This window comes from Triturus cristatus, chromosome 3_1 (genome assembly GCF_964204655.1).
Source record: "Triturus cristatus chromosome 3_1, aTriCri1.1, whole genome shotgun sequence".
Taxonomy (NCBI): domain Eukaryota; kingdom Metazoa; phylum Chordata; class Amphibia; order Caudata; family Salamandridae; genus Triturus; species Triturus cristatus.
Genome location: NC_140583.1, coordinates 441,695,181 through 441,720,793, shown reverse-complemented (window position 1 = coordinate 441,720,793; position 25,613 = coordinate 441,695,181). Strand labels below are relative to the sequence as shown.

The 25,613-nt window shown below is 44.1% G+C and overlaps 1 protein-coding gene across 5 annotated transcripts in view; it reads right to left on the bottom strand.

The window, feature by feature from the left end:
• AFG2B (AAA ATPase AFG2B) overlaps window positions 1-25,613 on the bottom strand; it is a 271,306-nt gene that overhangs the window by 206,481 nt on the left and 39,212 nt on the right. For 4 of the 5 annotated variants that reach the window (XM_085644230.1, XM_085644234.1, XM_085644231.1 and 1 more), the window contains one exon: window positions 11,363-12,460. In XM_085644230.1, coding sequence (XP_085500356.1) covers window positions 11,363-12,460 — 1,098 coding nt within the window. Of the gene's footprint in view, window positions 1-11,362; window positions 12,461-24,347; window positions 24,413-25,613 lie in introns of those variants that run through there. The other variant, XM_085644233.1, reaches the window with a different exon arrangement.

Here is a 25,613-nt window from a genome sequence, read left to right as displayed (position 1 = left end):
CAATGGGGGGGCAAATCTTGCTTTGAAATATTGAAAATGTACTAGTGTGCAAAAGAAAAACAAGTGGCTGGATATATGTAACATGATTTCTTCCTCGAAACGTACATGGCTAAGCTAGTGAGACACTCAAAGGTTAGACTTTGGACCCTAAAAGTCCCTTCTGGCTTAACTGGATGACCGCTGTCTGGCAATGAGTGAGTGAGTCTCTTCCAGTCAACTAAAAACTAACCAGGCAGCTGATTTCCGAGTGTCTGAGAGATGCAAAAGTTGGACCTTGGAAGCCTGACAAACTAAATTAGCATAGCTAATCTTTGAATCAGTCAAAGTCCTTACTTACTGCTGCTATTGTTATGGAGAACTACAGGGTAGCACAAGTTTAAAAAAAATAATAATAATTCTGCTCATCTTTCCCGATTAAAAAATTGCAGGCATTCTGCTCTGTGACACCAAGGATCACATAAGAAAATTATAAACTGTGGTTAACACAAACAGTGGGAAGTGGTGTGAGGAGATTGTGCTTTTGTGGAAAAAGGACACACTCCAGGAATGTAGGCTGGGCATCCTCTTCTGTAAGGATAAACTACATTTGCTATGAGAGAGCATGCATGTACCCAATATTCTGTTAATGAATTTCGCAGAAGCTTACTTAATTAACACAAATAGAGTTTCAAATTTAATCATTCAAATTCACAAGTACTTTTACTAAACATCCAATGACAATACTAGGTGGAGAAGTTATCTTTTCTGACTTCAAGTGGTGCGATTCATTCACTGAAAGGCCATTTACCTTTGGAGAGTATTAGTCTACTCTATTATTTATATGAACACGGTTTCTCCCACAGCCAACACCTTTTACCACTTTGGCTGGTAAGCCTGGGGCTTTTTAAAGGCTGTAAAATTACATGAGCGCAATCAACGTTTGCTATTTTAATAAAATAGCAGCAGCCTTACTTGTGAGGTCACATACGTAATGCACTACAGACGTGAGTCACACTGGAAAATGGAAGTAATATTGCTTGTGTCGTGAAATCATATTTATTTTTCGCTTTTAAATTAAAACTACTACAGTGCTTGGCTAAAGGCTCACTATAACCGTACGATTATGGAATTCTTAGAAAGTACAGTGATAGATAACACTAAAACTGTGGAAGTCTCAATGCTGAGCCACAGTGATCTGGATAAGATTAGTTGAGTGCTGGATGTTTTGCATTTTCAGAGGCCCATTATTTGAAAGCAAACGACATTATTTAAAAGAAGGGGATAAATGCGCTGGGATCTCTTTAGAGGATCAGATCACCACAATTTAACTGCATTGTAGACGTTGTTTTTGTCGCTCCCAATTATGGTGTGCATTATATGCAGAGCTAAACAGCACAAACCCATCACAAATAAAATAATATCTACATCCAATACTGATTCAAGCTGAAGGCGGCTACTTACTGAAGATAGAAGGTATAATTATGAAGATTTATTTTTGGAAACTGATTACATTTAAATACCAAGCAGATCTGTATTAGAATCCACTTTTGCAATCAAAACAATGCCAAAAACATCGATTATTACGATGCAACATGTGCCTGAAGTTTCACTATCCACTACTATTTGCAACACTTTAGATCAAAACTGTTTTGAGAAACCTACCTCCAAATCCTTCCCTTGTATCATGATTTTGACATATAGTACTGCAAATCATCACGTGCTCTAGAAAAAAATCATTTAGCAGCCTTCCATGAAACAAACAAAAGATCTATAACTCATAGTCTTCATGGTTTCATTTACCACCACCTTAAAAGGCTCATTAATTCACGGAAAGCCTGCAATCCTTATTTAGGGCTACAAAATATAACACTGTCTGGGAGAGACCTTCTACATGCTACAAGCTTGCTGTGACACTAGCCACTTAAAAATGCATCAACCATGTAAATCTAAGAGAAATCGATAAAGTGAAGAGACCAAAATAATGTTTGCATATGAAGTAACACCCAAGTTAAAAAAGTGTGTCAAATATTTGTATTACAGAAGAGAGAATAGCTGTTTTCCTTATTCTTTTGTGTGAGCTCACAATCTCGTACAAAGCATATAGTGGCGACCAACACAACTGCTGAAATATTACTATGGCTAAGGAGTCAGAGAGAAAAGAAAAAAGTTGGCCTTGAAAGCCTGGCTTAGTGCAAGTTATAAGGGGACGCTTTCTGGGGCTGTTCCCAGGGAGACGGAGGGACTCTGAATATTCTGTCATATTATAGGCTAAATGGGTTCCCAGTGCCAATCAAACTCACTCAACGGCATATGATCTTCCTGGAGACATGGAGGACCGTCAGAAACTGTTACCTTGCGATGTTTCTCAGGTATATTGCTGAATCTATGACACAGGCTCTGCTTTTCAAGATGGCACAGTATTGCTGAATGGAGCAGTGGTCGCTTTCTGGGAGACCAGACTGGTGGACCATTAGAGCTAACCCTTGTATGGTGAGCCTGCTGCCTAATTGCTTTGTGAGTTAGATCTCAGGGGTGGTGGCTGAGGGCTGAGCAGATTGCCTCTAAAGCTGGCTCAGTAGCGTTGCAGTGCAGGCTGTGGCGCATGTAAATGCCAAGCAATCGAAGTGAGAGCGGTTCCACTGCTTGGGGGACGTGGGTGCCACATGCAGTGGCGACACCCTAGGAGCAGCGAAGAGAACCCACCACTGGTAGTGGGTCATGGAGAGGCGTTGGCTGCTGGTCCGACGGGACGCTGTGGTTCAGTCAAAGAGTTGGGTCTTGAGGTCCTTCCTGAAGTGAGGCAGTAATGGTGATTGCCTGAGGTGGAGAGGAAGTGTATTCAAGGTCTTTGCTGCGAGGTAGCAGCAGGATCTTCCTCCAGCTGTGGTCTTGCAGATACGTAGGGCGGTGGCCAGGGTCACCTGGGCGGAGCGGAGGTCTCTGGTGGGTGCGTGGAATGCGAGCTGGTTGTTCAGGTACGCAGGTCCATGTGGTGTAGGACTTTGAAGTCGTGTGTGAGGAGCTTGAAGGTGATTCTTTTGTTGACTGGGAGCCAGTGGAGGTCTCTCAGGTGGCCGGTGATGTGGCGGGAAATGTTGGGGATGAGTCTGGCAGAGGTTTTCGGAAATTCTGCAGTTTCTTGAGGAGATTCTGGGTGATGCCAGCGTAGTGTGTTGCCATAGTCGATTCTGCTACTGAGGAGTGCAAGGGTGACCGCCTTTCTGGACTCTGTGTGGATCTAATTGAAAATCTTTCAGAGCAGGCCAGACGTGTGGAAGCAGGACGATGAGACGGCGTTGATTTGGTGGCTCGGAGGAGTCCAGGATGATGCAGAGGTTCCATGCGTGGTCTGTGGGTGTAGGGAGGGGGGGTTCCAAGCGTTGCAGGCCACCAGGAGTCATCCCAGACAGAGGGGGTGAACGCCATGTTGAGGACTTCGGTCTTTTCTGAATTGAGCCTGAAGCAGTTGTTCTTCATTAAGGTGTCACTGATTTGATTATATGCCCCTAACACCAATCAGGGCTCCTCTTACAATATACAAAATGCTATGCCATTGTTGCTTAAAAAAATGGGACTCACCAGCAATCTGGGGGAGGAGATTATAATACAGTTATGTTGGCTAGGTCGGTCGCTCCACTGCCAGGGGCACCTAGTCGGCTGAGCATGCAGAACCGGGCCGCATGAGCTCACAGGTAACATTTAACAGACATATGACGTGAAACTTCCACCATATAAAAAGGAATATTAATTTTCCTCCCACAATATTAGCACATGGCTGGACTTGTTTTTTGAGGGAGCAGACATAGCAAACTCCATAATAGATATTGGATACCTAGGCTGATCAGAATCTGCCCACTGCCCATTATTAATGTCTATCAAATGGGGCCATAGTGGGTGAAAACATTGACCAATATTTCACTGGCAATGAAGGCATGGCAGCAGAACCATCAAGTGAATGGAACACATTTAAAGTGGTTATCATCCGTATCTGCCTGAAAACTACCCATGAGCTCAAATTAACCAAACAAATGAAAATGTCTGAGGTTGTGCTGAAAATACAGAGGATGTGACTGATGTCCAAAGTATGCATACCTTTATCGAGGCCAAACAACATTCACTCACTCTTACTGACAGATTAGCAGAGATCATCGGCACAGAGTATTTTGTCATGCAACACAAGAATGAGGACCTAACTGGGCGAACATTGGCCTGGCTGTTGAGAATTGATCTTGAAAGAATATCTATCGGTGCTATACACACAGATACAGGTTTTAAGAACACACTCTTAATCAAATTTTAATTGAATGCTTACCTGGTATTATGAGGTTCTGTATACCACATTGAGTGCCAAGACTACTATGAGTGCCTGTGAGTACTTGGATAAGATATCTAACAGGCTTAAATGTGGAACAAAAAGGAACTCTAGATGCTCCATTCACCATAAAGGAAGTCAAACTGGCTATCATTCAATTGTTTCACGCAGCTTATAACACCTAACATGTACCAAAATTATTATACATGTATGAAGGGGCACTTCGGAAAGGTGACCTACCAAGATCTGCACGGGAGGCCATCACTATGCGTAGTGATCCGTTGGATGTGAAATCATATAGACCTCTATCCCTGCTCAATACTGAGTGTAAGATAGTAGAGAAAATGATAGGGAAGAGATTGCATGCATCCCCTGATGCCTTTTTAGTACACTCGGATCAGAGTGGCTCTAACCCTGGACAAAACACTCATGCCAACCTCCAATGGCTTTTTCACGTCATGGATAGGGGTTCCCAGGGGGCAACAATGGGCAGCAGTTGGCTCTCTTAATATAGAAAAGGATTTTGGAACCTTCTTCTGACGTTTTGCGGAAAATAGGGATCAGCACTGGTACCTTCCTACAACTGCCAGTGTTGGTATGTGTTAGCATTGGTCAAGGCAATGGGAGATTGAGTAGGTTAACATACAGGGATTGTCTTTCTCCCCACAGCTCTTTACATTGACAGTGGAGCCCTTGGCATGTTTGATGTGCTACAGAGCACAATCATGGAGCATACATCTCCCACAAAATACACACTTTATACGCAGAAGATGCCCCATTGTTTATCTACAACCCCATTGGTGAGCTGCCCGATTTAATGGAGGAACTCAAAAGATTCAGTGAAGTCTTGGGTCCCAAAACGATCTGGGATAAAACCTGTCTTTTTCCGTTGCAGGTGGTGGGACTGAATCGTCCACCTGACCTTGAATTGCTTCTATGATGAGAGTTAGACACCTTCAAATATTTAGCGGTCCAGGTCTATCATGACAATGACCGGTTTCTGATGGGAAATATAGAGTAGGTTGCCACTGCCATAGCTGTCACCTTTTTGGTGCCAGCTGCCATTCTTCCATTTGAGTATGGTAGAAATGGCTAAGATGCTGCTCCTGCCGAGGATTTTATATCATTTTATGTCCCTACCAACAGTCAAGTTCAAGAATACTTTGTTCGACTCCGAGAGAGCCATAAAAGAATGCACATACATATTTAATTTAAAAAAAGCCAACAATTCCACAAACACAAAATTTACAGATTATGAACAATAATTAATATTTACTACAAATCTTAAAAGCAGTAAAAAGATAGTTTAAAATACAGTATATGATTTCGGTTGTTCCTAGGGAGAGTAAGTATTCCATTGCCAATTTGTGATTTCTAATACCTACAGCAAGTAAGAGTGGGTGAATAAACTGTTTCCTCTGGGGGGTTAAAAAAACTACAGAATAAAATAAAGTGCGTAGTGCTTTGGCATGAACGACTATCACAAGGGCATACAGGGAGTGATGCAAACCATGAGCCTTGAATAAAGAATGCAACTAGTTAATGTATTAATTTTAGGCGCAGCCTAGTCACCAAAAATGTCTGCCTTTCAATAAGTCAATAAAGGGCAAGTTCTCTTTTTGGCTGGAAAAAAGGCTCTGGATGACCAGTCGAATTACATATAGTATCTGCCCGCTCAAGACTGCGGTAGAAAAGTGATTTAATAGAGGGAGACGAGACATTCTTTAAGGTGTCAGGATTTGTATAATATTCTGTGACACCCATTTTAACAAAGCCAGTTTTGACATACTTTAACCAGGGTATATCTAGGCTGTTATCCAGCTTCATGCAATCTGCCAGTATTGTCCTACAAAGGGCAGCCTCAGGGTTCTTCCAAATTTTAATCCAGAGCATCAGCGGTCAATGTTGTCTTTTAAGTAGTTCATTCCTACTTCACCATGGCACACGGCAACAGGGGAGCTCTGGGGAGAAGTGAAGTCTTCTTACAATATGGCGATTTCTGGAATTGCCTAATTCTAATGTTTAAAGTACGTTTCCAATTAAAATCAACATCAAATGGTACCCCCAGATAAGTAAAATACGGGACTTTCTTAATTTTTTTACCGCCCCAATAAAAATGTCCTTATTTTAGAATTATGTGGTCCACGTTTCATTATAAAAGATTTAGTACAATTAACTTTTAACCCTAAATCATTCATGAAAGCATTAAAAGAGTCCGGCAGTATTTGTAGGCCATTTGCTGCCCTGGCTATCAGGACAGCAACATCAGCATATAACAGTACAGGGATTTTGCACGTATTTAGTCTTGGGATGTCTTTCCCCACCATGCAAAGTTGGTCTCACAGTTCGTTAATATATAATAAAAAGAGGAATGGGGCAAGGACACCCCCACCCCCCCACCTTACCCCTATATCAGAGTGGAATTCTTCTGTCGAATCTCCTCCGCTACTGTAGCGTGCTGAGGTGTGTTTATGGAGCCTGCTTACCAAGATGATAATTGCTCCATAAATCCCCATTTGTGACATTATGGACCATAATTTGCTACGATTTACTGTGTCAAATGCACAGGTTAGGTCCATAAAGGCTAAATGAATACTGCCCCTTTGTGCTTTAGTGTACTTTTGGAAAATTAATGCCAAGTTTAATGTTTGTTCAATAGTACCCAGCCCAGGCCAAGATCCAAACTGGTATATCGAGAGAGCCTGATGTTCCAGCGCCCTTAGTTCTAATTTTGCCAAAATTACCCTGCCCAGGATTTTAACTGAACTATCCAGCAGGGAAACTGGACGATAACAGTGAGGCTGGGCTATTTCCCCCTTTTTAGGTCTCGCCTACGCAGGGCGCACGCGCTACGTAGGAGGGCCTTTAGCCGTCGCTCTGGCTCTTTCTGAAGCACATGCTTATGGCGGCATCCACCTTGCAGGAGCGAGCAGCGGCGCGCATGTTAATTGGCTGTTGCTCGCTCCCGCAAGGCGGATGGTGCCACAAGCACGAGTGTGCTTGAAAACAGCTGCTGCTTCTTAGCGCGATTGCTTTCACGGACGCGCGGCCAATGCTTGTTTTAGCTCTCAGTAGCAAAGCAATACTGTTGAAATAAAAAAAATGTAATAACACCTTGCACTTTGTAGTGAGACAACATATGGCACCTTAGCGGCATGACTGCAATGTTGGTTCAGGCCAGTATGTGGAACGTGGTGCATTGGTATTGTCGAATAAAAACATACTCGCTGGAAACATCTCTTAAAACTGCGCCTTCTTCAAACGTTTCATTCTTTTTACTGTTTCCCGAGAGCGGTTCTGCACTTCGCAAGTGGCCCCGCACCACATCATATCACCTTCCACCACTCAAGTGTTCTGACTTGGACCCTGCGCAGTCGCAAGACATTTCTTTGCACCTGTCTATTGCATGGATTCTAGACTGTTTGGGGTGGGTTAATATTTTTACAAAGACTCCCCTATCTGAGGTACCACAAATGATAGTTCACAAACAACCCTGACACGGGCACTTATGCAGCAAACATTACCCAGCGGTGGTTGGGCAGGGTAGCGCTGCCAGCAAGACGAGCACGATAGAGCATCGTCTGTATTTGGCTGTTCAGTGAAGTGGACATGTCCCTGCTCTCTACAAATCACTGTTTACGGGACCGAGTCCGAAAGTGAACTGCCACATTTTACCCAGCTGGGACCCGGGTGTGCGACTCTGTGCTTTGTGCGGCCGTTCAGGCCCTCAATGCCCCCTTTGTGCAAGTGGTGTCCGTCTGTCCCTCCCTCGCCCCTCCACTTCTAGTTTATAACCAGTAACGTCGCTGGGCTACTTCCGTCACGATACGTCACATCCTTTTGTATGGCTGCATGGGTCTAGGTTCCCCTGTTCTGCCGCTGCATATTGCCCTCTTGTGCTCCTTGCCGAGGCCAGCCTCCTGCTTGGGAATTCCTCATTTACTCCAACCCTGGAGGCCGGGAGCGTGGCGAGTGTGAGTCCGGCTGCTGCCACGGACAACTGTCCAAACACATCTCTGCACTTCCTTTACATCAACGCACCCCTCTACCTCACCTGTCTACCTCAGTCTTTATTATTCCCTCTTCCTCAGCTGTCTCTACCTGTCTCTGACACACCTCTCCCTCTCTCTACCTGACCCTCTCTCGTTCTACGACTGCGTTATTCTCCTCTCTCCGTCTTTGATTTACTTGTCTTTGCCCCTGAATCTTTTTCTTCTACACCTTACTTCTTTGTCTACCCTTCACCCCTCGCAGCCCTTCTGTTTGCCTCACTACGGTCTTTACCCGACTCACCTTTCAGTGCCTCTTCCCATTTCGCCTCCTTCCCTCACAGCGCTCTCCTATCATGCATCTGTTTCTCCCCTCACCACCATGCCTGCCTCTACCCCTCCTTACCTTTCTAACCAGCCTAACTTTCTACCTTCCTGTTATTCCTGGTAGTGAACCTTTCATTTCACGTCTCCGGTTGTATTACCTACGCATTCAAATTGAGTAGGTCATTGCTGTGCTCCCAACCTGAAATCAAGACCCAGTCCCCTAACCTCTCAACATGCCAAGATATAACAACAAGCATTGGCATAGCCAATAGGTCTCGCCTTTGGGACCTGCTGCATAACTAAATACTTAGGTCCCAAAGGCGAGACCTATTGGCTATGCCAAAGCTTGTTAAAAATTGGAACTATGATGGCTTCTTGCCAGGTCTTAACTAATGGGCCCTCTATTGCTGCCTTAAGGACTTTTGTTATCAACGTCTCCCAAAAATCTGTTAAATACTTATATAAGTCAACCGGATTCTATCCGGACCTGCGGCTTTCTCTGGGCGACTATTCTCTATAGCCAACATTACATCACCCGCCTCTATCAAGTCGCTTAAGGCCTTAGCAGATCTCATGTCATAAGGAATTTTTGGTGCAAGTGGGCCATTTGCTATCCCTTGTTTCGGAGAAAAAAGTTTCGAAAAATCATTAACCCAGGCTTCAGCTGGCACTACAGTGTCTAAATTAGGCATTTCAGCACCAGTCATAGGGGATGAGTTTACCACCTCCGAAAATGCATGTGAACCTTTAAGGCTTGAGGCAATTTTTAAATCTTCCCAGGCCTTATCTTTCAAGAACTGTTTCCTTTCACCAATTACCCTTTTATAATTTTTCCTGGCTTCTGCTATTTCGTCCTTATTCCGCGGATTCTTTTTTAGGGCAGACCATAGCTTCTTATGGGCTTCAGAGCAGATCTTATTAAACAGTCTTGGGTTTTCAGGAGCTTTTTTACTAGATTTAGTTAATTTGTCTGACATGAAGTCGTTTAAATTTGTAAAGGCCCCTAAAACCTCCTCCGGTGAAGCGGAGTCTGAGAGCACTGTCTCCATATCAGACTTATTATTTATCATGAGGTCTGTGAGGAAGGACATTTTATCAACTTTTTCCCATTTGATATTAATACCCTTGTTTCCATTATATACTACCCTGTGAATCGTTTTCTTGTCCCCTTTCATGCTCACAAATAGGTTTAGAGTTAAAATAGGGTTGTGGTCATTCATATTACTTGCCTTAACTACACAGCCCTCATAAGATTGTGCTAACTCTTCACTGATTAAAATATGGGCAATAGCCAAGGTCGATATTGGACCCACGTAGGTTGGAATCTGGGGAGTACCAAAAGTCATTAAAAGATGGTTCTTTATAGATCTAAACAAATTATTAGCTGGATTAAAATGAGGTGGAGTTAGAAGACTACTATCTATTGATGAAGTTCTAATTGTACTTAGACTCTCACTTGTGAATCTGTAAGAATGTCCTATGCAGAGTGTGCATCGCCAAGTCTGAGTAGGTAAGGGAGCGGTTTCTTTAAATGTTAAACTGTTAAGCCGAGTACAGTATGTGGTGCTCTAATATATTATGTGAGGTAGATTAGGCTAAATGCGAAGAAGTTATACTGTGATTCTACTGTTTTACGACAAGCCCAATTGGTGCCAATATTACTAAATTGTTTGTATTGACCCAATTTCATGAAGCACAGTAACAATAAATGTTACAAATTGGTACAGAGTGCAAAAAAGAAAAACATAATAACTTTGAATAAAAGAAAAATTACATTTAGTTCTTGAACATATCAATACAATATTAATTTCATGAGTTCTTCATTTTCATTTTGCAAGTTCGTACCTTTACATACCTAACATTACTTCCAAAATTCAGTGCCTGTTTAAATGTTATTGATGTAGTACAGCCAAACAACTTCAAATTTTAATAGTCACTTTCCATTCATATCAAGCGCAGTAATTGGTTTCTTTGATGTTGCACAACATCAAAGAAAACAATTATTGAACTTGATATGAATGGCAAGTGACTACTGAAACTTGAAATTGTTTAGCTGTAACAAAACAAGCAACACTTATGTTTTTCTTTTTTGCACTCTACAACGATTTGTAACATTTACTGTTACAAACTGGTTCATGAACTTTTGGAACTCGAGATGTTCTTAGGGTTTTGTCAACCCAGTGGTTTGAGTCCAGCAGGGCTGTTATTACCCTAACCCCTTGATTGTTGTATTTTTGTATTGACACACTAAAAATAATTCAATAAAAAGCAACTTGGGAAAAAAGGATAAAATTGGGCTTCTTCAGTGTCTTGTAACACACAAGCAGTGTAAAATGTTACTTGCGAAAGTCACAGACACAAAGATCATTTTGCACAAGTTAGTTAATTAAATCAATAGAATGTGATAAGTATGTCTGTCATTTATCAATCAAAGGAACCAAACTTCTGACAAAAGGAACTGCCACCAGGAGGGGGAGAGAGGTTGTGAAATGGAAAGTAAGCAACGTGGACTTAGTTTATACCATCTTTCCCATATGACATCAATTCCAAAGGTGCAGGTTTCTAGAAAATAAACAAATTTCCTTAACATGTGCCAAGAGCAGATTATTCCACCTCTATGTGTTTACATGCTCACAAACATTTAGGATTCTTTGTAAAGGATACAGGAATCATTTCATATTGTATAAACATTGAGGAACAAGAATGAATATCTGTGCTTGAATTACTACAAGTGTGATTTCAGATATACGATTACCTCTCGGTCGAATCTACCTGGTCTCCTGAGAGCTGGATCGAGGGCACCAGGACGATTTGTTGCACCCACGATGATCATTTTAGTTGTACTGTGGATACCATCCATCAAAGTCAGAAGCTGTGCAACAACTCTATTCTCTGGAGCATTATTTGAACCTCCACGTTTGGGACACAATGAATCGATTTCATCAATAAAGAGAACAGTTGGTCTTCTAGAATAAGATTGGCTAGCTTGTTCAAATAGCCGACGCAAGTTTTCCTCGCTTTCTCCCGGTCGTGCACCATGTATTGCTGGACCATTGATACACAGCAAGATAGCGCCCACGTCTTTTGCAACAGCTCTCACAAGTAACGTCTTCCCCACTCCAGGGGGACCCACTAACAAAATACCTCTGGGACAAGAAAGACCTAATTTTGTAAAGGTTTTAGGATACTGTAAAGGAAGAGCAATTAATTCTTTTAATGAGGTGCGTAAATCATCCATTCCTGCAACTGACATTTCCAGAGGCTCCTTTGCTGACAAATGTTCATACTGTTCCATAGTAATAATTTCCTTGATACACACACTTGTTTTTGATGTTATATACCCAGCCTCTATTGTAAGGGGATCTGTAGCAAGTATTTCAATATACAAAATAGGAGTTCCTGTTGATGTAACTGAAACCACATGGTTGACAGAAAAATAAACATTTTTTAACAAGTCTTTAACAGTCTCTTGCAAAATAATGTCAGGAGTGTCTTGCTTTGCTTTAAGACTTGTAAGAACGACTCGAACCGTGACTTTTCGTAATTTGTTACACATCACAGTACTTATTTGGGTTGCATCAATGGTTTGCGATTTTAATTCTAGCTTAGTTAGGCCAATATTTGTGCACTTTAAATCCAGCTGTATGTACCCATCACATAGGTCTTTTCGTGGCCAGGCAGTACACAAGCAATCTCCAAAGCCATGCAAAGTAATCCGTAATGGAGCACCGATCTTAGCTTTCAAGTAAGAAAATATCTCAGGTCCAATTCTGCATCTTTGGGTTCCATGGTCTTTTGGATCTAGAGGGAGCAACTTCAGAGCAATTCCATTGGCTGCTGGCATGGCAAAGTCCTGTAAAAGAGAGAAGTTATAATACTTAGCCCATAGCATTGTGCAGGAAAAACAGAAATACCAGATGCACATTCACAGACAACCTAGTGATAGCAAAGCACTTTATATATGTATATACAATACTTAACAAAGATTACTGAGCGGAATACTTTGAATATTTCAAGTAATCATGTGACCGCAAATATCTTCCTGTTACACAATTATTTGATATTTTTTTAACAATCATTTGTAGGTTGGCGGCATTGGAGAACATGGCGGCAGACGGCTGATCTGCCGTGGTGCTCCGTGAGTTCGGGCTCCCGTTTCCTCGCTTCCCCCGGCTCCCTCGATTTCCCCGTCTGAGTTACCGATGGCTGCCGATGGCGGTCACTAATTCAGTGTTTTGAATCTCTTACCGGTGTTTTGTGCCTGTGTCTGTGCCCTCGGTTTTGGCAGTTTCCTCGGAGTCTTGCTGGGTTTGCTGGTTTTCCTCTGTGTGCTACGTGCGGTGGCTGCGGTCTACTGACTGCCTGCCGCCCGATTGCTGCTGGGTCCTAATTCCTCCCTTTGGTGCGGATCTGTCTTCTCTCTATGCCTTGCTGCTCCGGTAGCAAAATCCCTGCTGGTGACGCCCTTGGTACTCTTGGAGGTGCAGCTGATACTCCTGGTTGCCGCGGTTCTTCCTCTTCCATCGGCTGTTCACTGGTTCGGTGGTCATGGTCCTCAGCCGCCCTGGAGCTGCGGCGCGGCAGGAGAGCGCGCAGTTTGGTGCGTGCTGTGTGTGTTGGAGACAGCCTTGTTCACCATTTGGAAGACTGTTCTCAGGTTACAGCTGAGAATACTGAAGCGGTTACGACGGAAGCGGATGGTTACAGCGACACAAGCACACAGGAATCAGCCTCTGTCTTACCTCAGTGTGTGGTATTAAAAGATTCTGAAGGTTTGCACCAACACTATCAAACATCCAGAGGTAAGGGGAGAGGTGGGAAATCTGGTCGAGGACGAGGTAAGGAGCAGGCTAGAGTGCCTACGAGGGGGGTTGTTATCGGCTCTAATTCATCCGGTGCCGTTATTCCACCCCAATTTGGTATGAGAACCTCCTCCTATTTATCCAAGGAGGTGAAATCAAAGGGCACCAGAGGGAAAGTAACACGTAATCCCGTTGCTGGAGCCGAGGTTACATCTAAAATTACACCATCTCTTCGGTCATACTTCAAAGTTGTTCCACAGGTCTTGCGCCTTGTGGAATCCAAGGCAATGACCACACCAAATGATTCTGCTCAACTGATTTCCCCTACTTTAACTCCATCATCTCTCTCAACCCCCCCCCCCCCCTTTAGTTGATGTGCCAACCCTTTCGGTTCCTGGTGACTCCGTGATGACTGTAAGGGAGGTAGCGCCAGCTGTCTCAGTTGCTCCTGGAATCCCCGTACCTTCCCCACCTATTATTATACCCAAGAGTGGAGTTTTGTCTTGTGAAATGACGGGAGGCCGGGCAACACCTATTAGTTCTAATATGAGGGGCGACGTTGCAGCAGCTAGTGAAGGTGGTCTTACCCATTCCGATTCCTGTGCTCTTGAATCCATCACGCAGGTCACTGGGGGGGCTACTGTATTGGAGCCGTCTCTCGAGCTATCCTTGGCAACATCTGTCCCTGTTCTTGTACCTTCCATTCCATCTTGTGAAGAAGCAACACCAGAAAACATCTCGGCAGCCACCTTATTTGCGATGCTCACTGCCTTGTCTCAGGACATAAAAAAAGGGTTCGAGCAATCCTCAGTTATGCAGAAGGAGATTCGCGATTATTGCCAGTCATTGGATAATAAGATCGATGGGCTGTCAACAAGGACAGAAGTCTTGGAGGAAAAACTAGCTATAATGTCGGTACATCTAGTTAAGACAGAAGAGGACATTACTAAACTTAAAAGAGATGATCAGGCCTTGTTGGACAGGATGGAGGTTTTAGAAAATAACGCAAGAAGATGTAACATTCGTATTCTTAATGTTCCGGAGGGATCTGAGGGGGCGGATGTTAAGCAGTTTGTTTGCCTTTTGAAGGAAGGTTTATGTCTGGGTCAATCCCTGGAGCAGCTAGCAACCGACATTCAGAGGGTCCATAGGGAACCCTTCAAACAGAACCCGCAAAGGCAAAAGCCGCGTAAAATCCTTGTTAATTTCCTTACATACACTCTCAAAGAGCAGATACTGAATGCAGCTCTTAAACAGAAGTCCCTACCTGGTAAGGGGTTTACTTTCCTCATCAGGTCTGATCTATCTAGGGTCACACTTGAGAAGCAATGGGAGTTTGGAAGGCGGCTGGAGTCCTTTAGGAAGTTGGGCGCTTCTGCTCAATTGGTGTTCCCGGCCTCTCTGAAGGTCATGTATAATAATAAAATGGTAAACATTAGGTCAATCGAAGCTGCCGATGAATTCCTTTTGGATATAGGCAATAAGTCATCTGGTAATAGCACTTAACTCGCTTTTTTCTCTTGGAGTTTAGGTCCTTTTACAGCCTTATGGTCGCTCACAGGGATTGAAGCATATTTAAGAAAAAAAATGAGAAGGAAAGAGGAAGAGAGAAAAAAAAAAATCTATTACTTTTCTTTTATTATTTCAGGGAAGGAAAGGAGTAGGAGAAGGGGGAGGAAGGGAAAGAAGAAAAAAAAAAGAAAGAAGGAAAAAAAAAAAAAAAAAAAGTATGTTTTTCTCTTGCTTTCTCCTGGTTTCCTTTTTTTTTTTTTTTTTTTTTTTTACACTATCATAAGTGGGATCACTTCCCTTTTTTTCTTTACCTTTTAGCTGTGAGTTTCAGGGGGGGTGTAACGGGAGCCTGAGGTAGGGGTGCCATCTACTGGACTTGATCCGGTTAGATACACCACGGGTTCTCCATGGGGAGGGTGAAGGGCGGGTGGTGGGGGGGGGGGGGGGGGGGTTCACGGGCAAAATTTAAAAATTCCTCATCAGCCATCATTTCTATTTTCTGTAGGTTTTTTTAAGTTTTTCATGTTGTACTGCGAGTTTTCTCATGGAGGTGGGTCAGTATATATCTGGTCGCATTATAAAGGCAAGACTGGTTGTGCTCTGGTTCAGTGGAGATGGCTAGTTTAAAGATTATGTCTTGGAATGTCAATGGGCTCCGTACTAAACCTAGGGCTAGAATATTGATGCAGTATCTCCGGGACTCTGATGCCCAGGTCATCATCCTTCAAGAGACACATTTGATCCAGTCTGAAATCGATACCTTGGTTAAAAAGAATAAATGGATTGATTTTATGATATCAACCTCACAATCTATGACTTCCCGAGGTGTGTCACTGATTTTCAGAAAGCAGCTTAGGGCCAGGGTATTAGAGTTTAAAGTTGACCCTGCGGGAAGATGGGTTATTGCTTCTGTGGTAATTATGGGTGCCTGTTTTACTATTGTTGGATACTATGGTCCCAATCTTGATGACCCTACATCTTTGGAAGTGATTTTTTCTCACCTTTTGTCCTTCCCGGAACCAGTTATATTAGCTGGCGACTTCAACATTGTTTTAGATCCAGTCCTGGATAAATCTCATAACAGTAGATCCCGTGTCCCTTCAAAATCAAGATCTTTCTTGTTGAATGAGATGAAACAATACGGATATATCGATATTTGGAGGTTAAGGGCCGGGCAGCAGCAGGGGGTGTCTTTTAGAAATTATAAATATAATCACCAGTCCAGGATAGATTTTATATTAATTAACCATAGTTTATCCGACGCAGTTAGGGACATTTGTTATTTCCCGTTACATTTATCTGACCATTCTGCAGTTTTCCTGGAACTTATGGTACCTACCTCTGATGCAGTAAGGACTTGGTCTTTTGACCGTACTCTACTTTCTCACCCTGAAGATGTCACTTTTTAAAAAACTGAAGTGAGGTCTTTCTTAGAGATGAATGTGGGTTCTGCTGGACCTGGTGTGGTCTGGGACTCACTTAAAGCCTCTTTGAGGGGCCTTATTACAAGTAAGATGTCATATAGAAGGAGGGAATATAGAGAGGCTATTGCCTCAGTTGAGGCGAACCTGACTAGTGCACAGGTTGACATTGATGCCAACTTGGCTTCTACAGATGCTGTTTTAGCACCTTTGCAGGTTAAACTATTGACCCTAAGAGGCCAACTGACCTCGATCCTTAACCGGCGGCTTCAGGAAAGATGGGAGGCCAGTAAAATCGCACATTTTCAGTATGGAGAGTGTGCTGGTAAATTATTGGCATGGAAAGTAAAAACTGATCAGGTTCGTAACAACATCAACCAGATCTATGTCAATAATGTCCCTCTTTCTTCTGATGCAGATATTAGAGCAGCATTTAAAGATTACTATCAAGATATTTATCATGAAGATAAGAAATTGGATACTGATATGATTAATGAATGGCTTGGGAAAATAGATCTACCAAAACTCTCTGTTGATCAGTCAGCAATGCTAGATAGTAAAATCTCGGAAGAGGAGGTAAGGAAAGCCATTCGGGATGCCAGGAAAGGCAAGGCCTCTGGGCCTGATGGGCTGCCTGCTGAAATATATAAATCTTTGGAGCAGGAACTTGTTCCTTTCCTGGTTACATTGTTCAATCAGATACTGCTAGATGGAGTACGACCACCTGTGTCATGGGATAACGCATCCATAACTGTTATTTTGAAACCAGGGAAGTCTCCAACCGCCTGTGGCTCCTATAGGCCAATCTCTGTTTTGAATGGAGACTATAAGATCTTTGCCTCCATTCTTGCAAATAGATTGGCCTTGGTCGCTCCTTCCATTTTACATGTCGATCATGTCTAATATTTATTAAGGGGCGACAGCTTTTTGAACTAACTTTTGATTTGATTGGATCAATAGATATGGCATGTTTGAAGTCTTTGCCCTTGGCGGTTCTCACGCTGGACGCCACCAAGGCCTTCGACAGAGTTAATTGGTTGTATCTGTCGGAGGCATTGGCAAAGTTTGGCGTGGGGAGTAGATTTCGTCAGGCGATTAGTCTTCTCTATAGTAACCCTAGTGCCCGTGTCTTGGTTAATGGTATACTCTCCGACTCATTTGACATCTCGAGGGGTACCAGACAGGGATGTCCTCTCTCCCCACTCCTGTTCGATTTATATGCTGAACCCTTTGCCCAGATTTTGAGGGATAGTGTTAACATCAAGGCATTTGCGTACAGGGGCTGGGAGAGAAAGGTGGCACTTTACGCCGACGATATTCTCATATTTACCTCTGATCCGCATGAGGCCCTCCCAGCAATATTCAGGCTGGCTTCGGAGTTTGGGATGGTCTCTGGATATGAGATTAATGCTCTAAAGACTGAGATGATGACCTGGAATATTGATCAAAGTACCTTTGATTCGGAAATCCGGCCGGCGAGACGGATGAGATACTTAGGTTTGGATATTGTATCTGACCTCGATCAGATTACTACTACTAATTTTTTAAAAATTGCAAAGGATTGTCGTAGGTTGCTCCAGTCCTGGGCCCATCTTCCACTCTCCCTACTGGGCAGGGTCAGCCTTGTCAAAATGTCCATCTTGCCTAAGGTTTCTTTTTTGTTTAATGCGATACCTTTATGTTTTGATCCCGCCTCTATCAGGAAATTACAGTCGGATATTAGCACCTTTATTTGGAATAAACATCTGCCAAGAATCTCCTGGAAAAAAATTAGGAGACGTAGGGAAAAAGGAGGGCTTGCTGCTCCTGATCTCCAGGCTTATGCCTGGGCTTTCCAGCTTTCACATGCCAGGATTCTATTAAAGAGACCAGTAGGGGTTGCAGTGGGTTCCCTCTATTCAATGTTATTGGATGTAGAAGGTGTAAGTCAGTCAGGGTTTCTTTTTAAATTTGGAAACCCCAAGTTTTTCAAAAAAATTAAATTGAAAATTTTAAGAGGTATGGCAAGAATGTGGGCCCAGATGTCTAAAGCAATTAAAGTTGGTTACTATGGAAGTAGGACACCGTTGTGGGGCCTTCCTGATGGTCCAGCATGGTTAGGGGATGCACTAGCTACACCTATGAGAGAGGCAGGGCTGGAGGAGTGGGGTAACCTATTTGTTGACGGGGACTTGTTACCCTGGGATTATCTTTGCACAAAAATTGGTCCACACTTCTCCAGGCTTAAATATCTTCAGATGTTGAGCTGGTCTCGTGCATACTCTGTTCAACCTCCACATGGTGTTAAATATCCCTTGGGCGCATATAGTTATCTTATAACGCTTTTGGCAGATAAGCCGACTGCCAAGAAGGAAATTTCACTGTGGTATAATTTAATCTTGGAGGAAATGGACGGAACTTTTTCACTGCCAGAGGATCTTTGGTCTCAACACGTCATCAATTCCGATTTACAACATCTTTGGAATTCGTCTTGTAAGATGATGTGGGATATTGTCAAGCCTGCATGGTTACGCAGGAACCATCTTTTCACCATTCATCGAGCATACTACTCACCCCTTCGTCTTTCTAAATTTACTGAGGGGAGTAGTGTGGCCTGTGCGAAGTGTGGTTTGGTGGCTGCTTCTGACATTCACATTTCTTTGATTGCCCACATTTGTCCCCATTTTGGGATGCCATTAGTAAGACTCTTTCACTTTCTGTTGGAGTTAACATTACCCTAGATTTAACATAAGTAATTTTTGGTTGCTACCAAGGGGTCCCCTCCTTGGCAAAAAAGCTTATTTTTTATGCCATCCTGCTAGCCAGGAGGGAGATATGCAGAAAATGGAAGGATTCTTCATCTCCTTCTATTAATGACTGGTATGCTTCTACTTTGCTGGTCTCTAAGCTAGACCTGGCTAGAACTGGTAATCCAGATACAAGATCTTTCTGGCACCTCCTGAATTGGGTTCATTGAACATCTGGTTTTTTTTTTTTCCCCCCCAGGTCCAATGATTATGCCATCAACCTAATTCCGGGGGTTACTTGTTTCATGGTGCTAAGTTTAGTACCTTGGCTGGACTTTAGCAATTGCCTGTCTGGTAGCAAATTAGTGATCATTGTTGGTTGAAACATGTTGCTGAGGGGTGAGCTTTCCGTTCTATTACTGCCCCAACCAGTCTTGGCAACTGAGGCAGCACAATGTGTGTAAACCTACAAGATTGCATATTGAAACTTGTCTGGCAGATGAGGACAAAAAAGTTAAAAAAAAAAAAAAACCCAAAAAAACCAATCATTTGTAGGTTGACTCTCATTTCTTTCAAAGAACACAAGACAATTTTGGTTTTCCTGGTCTTATCCAAAAGTAACTTCTGACAATAGTCACATAAGTAAACCAAACTTGTTTCCAAAGCTTAGAGATGGTCCGTAATGTGCACCAGGATGGCCGGTTTCATCTTCATAAACAGGAGGTAATAGTCAGTAAAACCTGCAGTCACAGCATTTAACTGAGTAATCACACTGCAAGACTATAGCTTGGCTATATCATCCCTTGAAAAAAATTATTTTGGTTAGAGCAAAATGATAGATAAGTGGCAGATGTAGTTTACTGTATTCGGATCAAATCAATGTTTCTAAACATGACCAAGAGAAGACCAAATTTGTTAAGAAAGAGGCTAACTAATTGTGATGGTATAGATGTCTCTCAAAATGCAATGAAGATAAACTGTGTGAAACACAGGAGTTCACTCCAAGAGCCTATGTGCAATGGTACTTCTATAAAGCATGGGGAACAACCAACATCGTTTCGATTTTTACTTGGGAGCAGTATTATCCTACCATTGCAACATTCACTGGTCGAACGGCTGAAAAAGGCAGGACAACACTGGATTTGAGTGTTTTCTATTGCCTACATAAAAACTCAAACTATTTATTTCTGTACAGCACACATTTCTCCAGGTTTTACATGGCAGAATTTGTGCCAGGAAAACCACTGGTCCTTGTAGTAATTGAACACACCTTCAACAAATATTCAAGCGTAGACAAACTGCTGTTTGCAACCAAATGTTGACTAGTGGCTGAATCAGAATTAGGACCTTTGTGAAACAAGCAATGTCCGATTCAACAGGTCTGGCTATTTTATAAGTAAATGTGCTTCTTTAGCAATTGACGAACTATTGCTCCTCTCTTTGTATATTACTATCTAATGGTTTCATACGATCTGACAGACAGCTAACGTTGTCTTTATTGTCTTACAATAGAATGCAAAAAGTGAAATGTTGTTTTGTTACACACAAAGGAACAAGAATAGTCATACTGTGGTATGATTTCAGCAGAGGAAACAACTTACCACTGCATTTCCATCATGAAGATTGTGACACAGTACTATACCCGCGGTACAAAAAGGGGGGTGGTGATGGACGGAGCATCAGAACCAATCAAACACTCACACCCAGTCAACAGATCTGGGTTTGATCCATCACCGTTCTTTAGCCCACTCTGCCACCCCAGTTCAGACATGGCCATATGCAAATCAGTCTGTCCCTGTGCCTCATGGGAACAGTCCAGCCCGAACTGCCAAGCCATGCCTTCCCTGGACCGGAAACAAGCTTCCTAGGACCGGTTTCTGGCATTTCAGCCGTCTTCAGCCAGGCTTGCTTGAATGCAGTGGCAAAGTGAGCAAGGGACTCACGTCTGAGCATACCCTGCCAACTTATGGCGAACAAAGCGGTACAAAAGGGGGTGGTGATGGACGGAGCATCAGAACCAATCAAACCCTCACACCCAGTCAACAGATCTGGGTTTGATCCATCACCGTTCTTTAGCCCACTCTGCCACCCCAGTTCAGACATGGCCATATGCAAATCAGTCTGACCCTGTGCCTCATGGGAACAGTCCAGCCCGAACTGCCAAGCCATGCCTTCCCTGGACCGGAAACAAGCTTCCTAGGACCGGTTTCTGGCATTTCAGCCGTCTTCAGCCAGGCTTGCTTGAATCCAGTGGCAAAGTGCGCAATTGTTGTTTTTGCATTTGTCACCCTGAGTGGGACGGGTATGTTCAGACGTGAGTCCCGTACTCTCCATGCCACTGGAATCAAGCTATCCTGGCTGAAGAGGGGTGAAACCCCGAAACCGGTCCTAGGATGCTTGTTTCCAGTCCAGGGAGGACCTGGCTTGGCAGTTCGGGCTGGACTGTTCCCATGAGGCACAGGGTCAAGACTGATTTGCATATGGCTAGGTTCAAACTGGAATGGCATGGTGAGCAAAAAAACGATGGATTTAGGCCCAGATCTCTGTACTGGGGTGAATGTATGACATTGTTCTGCATTCTGTCCATCAATAATTGTTTTTGCATTTGTCACCCTGAGTGGGACGGGTATGCTCAGACGTGAGTCCCGTGCTCTCCATGCCACTGGAATCAAGCTATCCTGGCTGAAGAGGGGTGAAACCCCGAAACCGGTCCTAGGATGCTTGTTTCCAGTCCAGGGAGGACCTGGCTTGGCAGTTCGGGCTGGACTGTTCCCATGAGGCACAGGGTCAAGATATTTGCATATGGCTAGGTTCAAACTGGAATGGCATGGTGAGCAAAAAAACGATGGATTTAGGCCCAGATCTCAGTACTGGGGTGAATGTATGACATTGTTCTGCATTCTGTCCATCAATTGTTGTTTTTGCATTTGTCACCCTGAGTGGGACGGGTATGCTCAGACGTGAGTCCCGTGCTCTCCATGCCACTGTAATCAAGCTATCCTGGCTGAAGAGAGGTTAAACCCCGAAACCGGTCCTAGGATGCTTGTTTCCAGTCCAGGGAGGACCTGGCTTGGCAGTTCGGGCTGGACTGTTCCCATGAGGCACAGGGTCAAGACTGATTTGCATATGGCTAGGTTCAAACTGGAATGGCATGGTGAGCAAAAAAATGATGGATTTAGGCCCAGATCTCTGTACTGGGGTGAATGTATGACATTGTTCTGCATTCTGTCCATCAATTGTTGTTTTTGCATTTGTCAACCTGAGTGGGACGGGTATGCTCAGACGTGGGTCCCGTGCTCTTCATGCTACTGGAATCAAGCTATCCTGGCCGAAGAGGGGTGAAACCCTGAAACCGGTCCTAGGATGCTTGTTTCCAGTCCAGGGAGGACCTGGCTTGGCAGTTCGGGCTGGACTGTTCCCATGAGGCACAGGGTCAAGACTGATTTGCATATGGCTAGGTTCAAACTGGAATGGCATGGTGAGCAAAAAAATGATGGATTTAGGCCCAGATCTCTGTACTGGGGTGAATGTATGACATTGTTCTGCATTCTGTCCATCAATTGTTGTTTTTGCATTTGTCACCCTGAGTGGGACGGGTATGCTCAGACGTGAGTCCCGTGCTCTCCATGCCACTGGAATCAAGCTATCCTGGCTGAAGAGGGGTGAAACCCCGAAACCGGTCCTAGGATGCTTGTTTCCAGTCCAGGGAGGACCTGGCTTGGCAGTTCGGGCTGGACTGTTCCCATGAGGCACAGGGTCAAGACTGATTTGCATATGGCTAGGTTCAAACTGGAATGGCATGGTGAGCAAAAAAATGATGGATTTAGGCCCAGATCTCTGTACTGGGGTGAATGTATGACATTGTTCTGCATTCTGTCCATCAATTGTTGTTTTTGCATTTGTCACCCTGAGTGGGACGGGTATGCTCAGACGTGAGTCCCGTGCTCTCCATGCCACTGGAATCAAGCTATCCTGGCTGAAGAGGGGTGAAACCCCGAAACCGGTCCTAGGATGCTTGTTTCCAGTCCAGGGAGGACCTGGCTTGGCAGTTCGGGCTGGACTGTTCCCATGAGGCACAGGGTCAAGACTGATTTGCATATGGCTAGGTTCAAAATGGAATGGCATGGTGAGCAAAAAAACGATGGATTTAGGCCCAGATCTCTGTACGGGGGTGAATGTATGACATTGTTCTGCATTCTGCCCATCAATTGTTGTTTTTGCATTTGTCACCCTGAGTGGGACGGGTATGCTCAGACGTGAGTCCCGTGCTCTCCATGACACTGGAATCAAGCTATCCTGGCTGAAGAGGGGTGAAACCCCGAAACCGGTCCTAAGATGCTTGTTTCCAGTCCAGGGAGGACCTGGCTTGGCAGTTCGGGCTGGACTGTTCCCATGAGGCACAGGGTCAAGACTGATTTGCATATGGCTAGGTTCAAACTGGAATGGCATGGTGAGCAAAAAAACGATGGATTTAGGCCCAGATCTCTGTACTGGGGTGAATGTATGACATTGTTCTGCATTCTGTCCATCAATTGTTGTTTTTGCATTTGTCACCCTGAGTGGGACGGGTATGCTCAGACGTGAGTCCCGTGCGCTCCATGCCACTGGAATCAAGCTATCCTGGCAGAAGAGGGGTGAAACCCCGAAACCGGTCCTAGGATGCTTGTTTCCAGTCCAGGGAGGACCTGGCTTGGCAGTTCGGGCTGGACTGTTCCCATGAGGCACAGGGTCAAGACTGATTTGCATATGGCTAGGTTCAAACTGGAATGGCATGGTGAGTAAAAAAACGATGGATTTAGGCCCAGATCTCTGTACTGGGGTGAATGTATGACATTGTTCTGCATTCTATCCATCAATTGTTGTTTTTACAGTACTATACCCGAGCACCAAGGCACAGGGTTTAGAGGCATGTTTTAGGCGTGATCGAATTATATTATGCGCTGTAGAGAATCTGGGAACATTAAAAACATATTTTATCTTTTGGCAGTGTTTATTTCTTTCACTTGTTGATGAAATGGCTGGCTCATAAGAATCCTGGCCAATGTGTAGTATCACATTTACCCAAAACACAGAATTGGTAAAACCCTTTGATAGCCGAAAAACAACCTGTAAGAGAGACGGGGGGAGAAGATGGCGGCCGGCTAAAGAGTCCGGTCAGGAGCTGCGAGCCTCTGGGCCTGACAATGGTGTAATAATGGATGCAGTGTGGTGAAATTAAAACGGCACTCTGAAAATACAAGCGGGAAAGAATCCAAACCATCAGGAGTTCGAAAACTTACGGCAGTCAAGCGGGGATCTAGCGGAGGTGGAGGAGTTAAGGGCAGCGACCGGCCGTAGGATCGGGATCGTGGATGAAATGGGCGGAACTAGGAAGGAGGGAGGCGGTAACGAGCCGCTGCGCACTCTGGCCAGGAGGTGTATAGGTGGAAGCTATTACTGCGTGTTGCAGCAGCAGGGGGGCCGCCACTAGAGTGCCGCTGCAAAGAAGAACCTCGATCCAGGTAGAGTTAGGCAGGTACAGCAGCAGCAGGACTGAGGGTAGTGAGAACACACCGGAACCCTCAATCCGATCAAGGGGGGGCAGAAAGAAGCAGAGGTTCACAGCGAGGTCGTTGGGTAAGTGAAACTGGGTCCCGGGATGAGCAGGGAGAAAAAGGGAAAGAACGTGTAAGTGGAAAACTATCAGGCATAGAAACTATAATGAATGTAAGGTGGGGCGAGGAAAGTACATCAGCCCTCCCTCATCCTGGAAATAAAAAACTTGATATAGACATTGAGGTGTCTACAACTAAAAGCTACTGCCTATGAAGTAGGGGGATAGCAGTCTGAACACCCAATATCCTGCTAAGGAACGGGCCACCCTATCACCCAAAAACGCTAAAAATAAAGAGTGAGAAAATTAGGGGCCACTGGCCCGGGTACACTTTTGAAAGTCACCCCTTCTCTGAGGTCATACTTCATAGTACAGGAAAAGCAGAGAGGGTCAGGGACTGAGGAAACAGGGAGAGGGGCAACAGGGGCAACAGAGGCACTAGGAAAAATGGATGGCAGCAGGTATAGAGTGCTGGAAGCACCGGACCCTCAGACATGGCCACAAAAAAACCAAACCTCAGCTACTGCAGGCTCACAGCAAGCAGAGCAACAAAACCCACCACCGCAGAATACCACAGAAAAACTAATGGACGCCTTGCTTGTGGAAATGAGGACCAATTTCGCAACATCAGAAAGAAACCAAATAAAAATTTAGGAATCATGTGAGGCACTGGATCAGAAGATCAACGTTCTAATGGAGAGAGTGACAATCGTGAAGACGTCAGTAGACACCATAAGCAAAAAAGTGGAAATAAATCAGAAAGAAATTAAACTCTTAACAACCGCAGAATCGGATATTAGAGACAAGATGGAATCGCTGGAAAACCAAGCCAGAAGGAATAATCTGAGGGTACTCAATATACCGGAGGGCCTGCAAGGGGAGGATGTCAGAAAATTCACAATCATGTTGCTTGAAGAGACATTCCCCTGGGCAAAGGCGAGTAACCTAGCAG